At 48.9% G+C, this 5,000-nt stretch overlaps 2 protein-coding genes across 6 annotated transcripts in view; one reads left to right on the top strand and one right to left on the bottom strand.

Moving 5' to 3' along the window:
- The window catches only part of norpA (no receptor potential A), a 260,031-nt gene that overhangs the window by 98,217 nt on the left and 156,814 nt on the right, over positions 1 to 5,000 (top strand). The gene's annotated exons all lie outside the window — the stretch shown is intronic.
- On the bottom strand, positions 1,163 to 2,379 carry LOC138867316 (serine/arginine repetitive matrix protein 1-like). The gene is made up of 2 exons (XM_070142444.1): positions 2,313 to 2,379; positions 1,163 to 1,872 (listed from the first exon to the last, which is right to left on the bottom strand). Exons 1-2 carry the CDS (start codon positions 2,377 to 2,379, stop codon positions 1,163 to 1,165), a joined length of 777 nt encoding a protein of 258 aa, XP_069998545.1.

Below are 5,000 nucleotides of genomic sequence, written 5' to 3'. Positions count from 1 at the left end.
GACAATTATGCAAATCAATGTCCTCGTTTAATGAAATGAGAGAACGAACTCCCCCACCGAAGGGGGAGCGGCAGTCGAACAAAAACAAACAGCATCCACAGTAAAGACTAGAATACGAAGAAAGGAACGGAGGACAAGGCCACGTAGGATCGGAAGCAGCAGACACACAGTATATGGATACAGAATCTGCTTTTATGCACGGGCGGGCCTTGCACTCGGCCATAAGGACAGGGTAACAGTTATGATGCAATGAAACCGGCAGTAATCTACGGAGAGAACCAATTTATTCGAAGAGACAGAGGTCGTGATGCCGAGCCGGGATATATATACAGTAATAAAAAGTAGACTTGGGGGAATTAGTTATATAGAAATAGTTTCACTCCTAAAATATATATACTCATTTTGAGCCCAAACCCCAACTATCATTTGCAGTAATGGGATATAAAATTCTGAATGCTTGATGTTCAAAAGGAGAGTTTGCGGCTGCGTTTAAACCTCAGAATAGAGTTGCGGTTGATCTTGAGACCCCGCGACAGCGCTGTGGGGGAGGCCGTGGGAACGGGGGAATTGTGAGCGCCTCAAAATATCGCCCTTATCGGTGCCAACAGCTTCCAACATGTCTCGCTAAAAGGAGTTTTGCATACCGACGAGCATTAGTTTATCTCTTTGTTTACCTTCGCGCGTTTTGTTTATGATCGGCGAGGTTTGTTGACTGGCGCAGGGAGCGGAGGCAGGCAAGGCAGGGCGGGCGGGCGGGCAGTCCCTCGCGCCGCAGCCCCAGGCGGTTCATTCATGACTCTGTCGCTGTGGCTTGCCCTGCCTCTGCCAACAATGCCAGCCATACCGTGCCAGAGGATGCGGAATTGTCACCAGTGTCAAGGGTGTGACATCACCGTTAGGCCATCAATTACATTACTTGCACTTGTCACCGTGTGTCATCTCGGTTCGTCTCTAGTGTCAGACAGTACGTCGATATGGTGTCAGGCGCCGTATCAGCGGTGGTGCCAGACGCTGCTCTGCCCCCGGGAGACGGCAGCTGCGGTGGTGCTTCTCCGTAGTCTTGTCCCCGGTTGTAATGTTTTGCGCCGGAGTTAAATTTGTCCCGGTACGTGACGTTTCCATGACGACCGTGTTACCTTGGTGACCCGGAGCTGTTTACGCGTTACTTGAGGTGACGGAGGCAGGCTGCTTGGAACGGCGCGGGGGTTTCACGGATTTGGCGCGGCGATTTTCGCTGATTTGGCGCGGGGGTTTCGCTGATTTGGCGTGGGGATTTCGCTGATTTGGAGCGGGGGTTTCGCTGATTTGGAGCAGGGGTTTCACGGATTTGGCGCGGGGGTTTCGCTGATTTGGCGCGGGGATTTCGCTGAATTGGAGCGGGGGTTTCGCTGATTTGGCGCGGGGAGTTCGCTGATTTAGCGCGGGGATTTCGCTGAATTGGAGCGGGGGTTTCGCTGATTTGGCGATGGGGGTTCGCTGATTTGGCGCGGGGATTTCGCTGATTTGGCGAGGGTATTTCTCTGATTTGGCCCGGGGATTTCTCTGATTTGGCGTTGGGGGTTCGCTGATTTGGCGCGGGGATTTCGCTGATTTGGCGCGAGGGTTTCGCTGATTTGGCGAGGGGATTTCTCTGATTTGGCGTTGGGGTTTCGCTGATTTGGCGCGGGGATTTCACTGCTTTGACGCGGGGGTTTCGCTGATTTGGCGTTGGGGTTTCGCTGATTTGGCGCGGGGATTTCGCTGATTTGGCGTTGGGGTTTCGCTGATTTGGCGCGGGGATTTCGCTGATTTGGCGTTGGGGTTTCGCTGATTTGGCGAGGGGATTTCGCTGATTTGGCGCGGGGATATCGCTGATTTGGCGTTGGGGGTTCGCTGATTTGGCGCGGGGGTTTCACTGATTTGGCGCAGGGGTTTCACTGATTTAGCGCGGGGGTTTCACTGATTTAGCGCGGGGGTTTCACTGATTTTGTGCAGGGATTTCACTGATTTTGCGCGGGGTTTTCGCTGTTTTGACTTTGGATTTAGGAACGCGGCTGTGGGCGGAATTTTGGATTGATGGGCGTCAGAAGGGCGGGAGTTCTTTGGGAAATGAATGAGCTTGGATACTACGCCGTGGTATTCTTAAAAAGATATTTTGTTCTTCGTGATGGTAGTGGTGATGATAAGAATGCTGGAAATGAGGTTAACAGTGATGATAATGTTAGTTCATGATTATGATAAAGACAATATGTATCACTATTTGTTTGGTTGTGTTCATAATCATTTTTATATTAATGATCATGGTGATAGTGATGTTGAAAATGCATCCTCACATAAGTCTTTATAACCTTCCTCATCCTCACCATCAATCATCATAATCATCACCACCACCATAATCATCGTTATTAGCGGCACTCATCACCACGACGCCCATTCACATAGTTTCTGCTGTTGTTATGGCGGTGATGGCGTATATGGATCTGAGGCCCTGAATGGGTTCGCCGCTCGCTGGGTGACCAGTCTTTCTGCGGCATCTCATTTGCATCACATAATGATTGTTACGTCATCCTCTTCACCCTCCTCTCTCTCTCTTTCTATCTCTTTCTCTTTTCTTCCCTTCTCTATCTCTTTCTCTCTCTTCTCTTCTCTATCTCTTCTCTCTCTTCTCTCTTCTCTCTCTTCTCTCTCTCTCTCTCTCTCTCTCTCTCTCTCTCTCTCTCTCTCTCTCTCTCTCTCTCTCTCTCTCTCTCTCCTCTCTCTCTCTCTCTCTCTCCCTCCTCCCTCCTTCCCTCCTCCCTCCCTCCTCTCTCCCTCCCTCTCTCCCTCCCTCCCTCCTTCCCTCCTCTTCCCTCCCTCCTTCCCTCCCCCTCCTCCCCTCTTTCTTTCCGTCTCCATCTCCAGTTCTCTCTCTCTCTGTATCTATTAATCTATTTCTATCTCTCTCTGTTTCTCAGTATCTCACTCTCCCTCTTCCCCTCCTTCCTCCTCCCCCCCTTCACCTGCAGCTTCCCCTCCCCTCCTCTTTCACCTACCCCCTCCATCTCCCTCTCTCCCTCCCCTCCTCATCCTTCTTGTATTTTTCTTCCGCCCTCTTTACCCCCTTTCTTCACTCTCCTTCAGGTGGCCCGCAGGGTATAGACGAGGGCAGGGAGGAGGCGGGGGTGGAATGGCATGGGACGAGGGGGGGAGGGGGAGGCAGGGATGGAAAGGGAGTAAGGTGAGGGGGAGGGGAGGGGGGAGGGCGGATAGAGAGGGGGAGGGGGGGCAGGAGGAAGAGAGAGGGGGAAGAGCAGAGGGAGACAGAAAGGGAGGCCGAGAGGGCAGCAGAGGGGGAAAGAGTGTGTGGGGGAAAGGGGTGGGAGGGAGGAGAGAGGGAGAAGGAGGGTTTGGGAAGTGGGAGAGGGGAGAGGTTGTGGGGGAAGGGGCAGTGGGGGAGAGGTTGTGGGGGGAAAGGGCGGAGGGAAAGCATAAAGAAGCAGTGGGAGATGAGGAGTACGGGGAGTGGTGGAGGAGGAGGGGGGAGGTGGACGTGGAGGGAGGGAGGTAGGGGCAAGAAGGGGAGGCGAGTAGAGCAAGGGAGGGACAGGGAGGGGTGTAGGAAGGAGGGAAGGAGAGAGAGAGAGGAAGAGGAAGAGAGGGAGGCCAGGGAGAAAGCGCAAGAGGGGAGGTGAGGTCGAGGGAGGGAGGAAGGGGAAGAGAGGAGGGAGAGAGGAAGAGGAAGAGAGGAGGCCAGGGGAGGGAGGAGCGAGAGAGGAGGTCGAGGGAGGCCAGGGGAGGGGAGGGGAAAGGAGGGGGAGAACGTGGGTTGCGATACCTGTACTAAAGAGGATGTAGAACTACTTCAGCTGGGGTACCGTCGGTTCCTCTCCCTCCCTCGCTCCCTTTGTCTGGCCGGTGTGGGAGGCTCCTTGGCCCGCGCCTTTTTCTCCTTCTGTAGGTGCGCGTCTCTTGGCCGTCTGCCTCCGTCGTCTGCTCTCTCTTGCTTATTTCTCTTTCTGAGCCTTCTCTTTCTTGATTTTTTTCTTTCTTAATGCTCTCTTCTCTTAATGCTCTCTTTCCTCCCTCTCCCTCTCTTCTCTTCTCCTCTCTCTCTCCTCTCCTTTCCTCTCCTCTCCCTCTCCTCTCTCCTCTCCGCATCTCCTCTCTCCTCTCCTCCCCTCTCTCTCTCCTCTCCTCCATCTCCTCTCTCTTCTCTCTTCTCTTTCTCTCCCTCTCCCTCTCTCTTCTCTTTCTCTCCCTCTCTCCTCTCTCTTCTCTTTCTCTCCCTCTCTCCTCTCTCTTCTCTTTCTCTCCCTCTCCCTCTCTCTTCTCTTTCTCTCCCTCTCTCCCGCCTGTCCCTCTCCCTCTCTCTCTCCCTCCCTCCCTCTTCTTTCATGGAGTTCTGAGAAGCGATCGTATCTCGTTAATAATATCACAGATTCCGTTGTCAGTATTATTAATGTTCATATAATTATAATTGTTATTGTTAATAATATTCTTATTGTATTATTAATTTTGTTATCATTATCATTATTATTATTATTATTATCATAATTGTTATCATTATTATTATTATTATCATTATCATTGTTATTGTTGTTACTGATGTTGGTATTATTGATATTGAGATTATGATAATTATTGTTATTATTATTATTATTATTAATATTGTTATTGTTATATTTGATACTCAATATTATCATCACTATCATTATCATTGTTGTTATTGCTGTGTGTGTTAATACTGATTTTGTTATTCTTATCATTACTATTATTGTTGTTATTATTAATGAAATTATTATTATTATAATTATTATTATTTTTGTTATCATTAGCATTATTATTGTTATTATTTTAATTATTATCATTATTATTGTTATTATTATTATTGTTGTTGTTAATGTTGTTATTATTATTATTGTTATTATTATTATTACACTATTGTTATTATTAGTAGTAATAGTATCATTATTAGTATTACTATTACTATTATTGTTGTCATTATTAGTATCATTGTCCTCGTTACTATTATATATTTTATC

This window comes from Penaeus vannamei, chromosome 29 (genome assembly GCF_042767895.1).
Source record: "Penaeus vannamei isolate JL-2024 chromosome 29, ASM4276789v1, whole genome shotgun sequence".
NCBI lineage: Eukaryota > Metazoa > Arthropoda > Malacostraca > Decapoda > Penaeidae > Penaeus > Penaeus vannamei.
The sequence above is the reverse complement of the archived record's forward strand: the minus strand, read 5'-3'. Positions and strand labels throughout refer to the sequence as shown.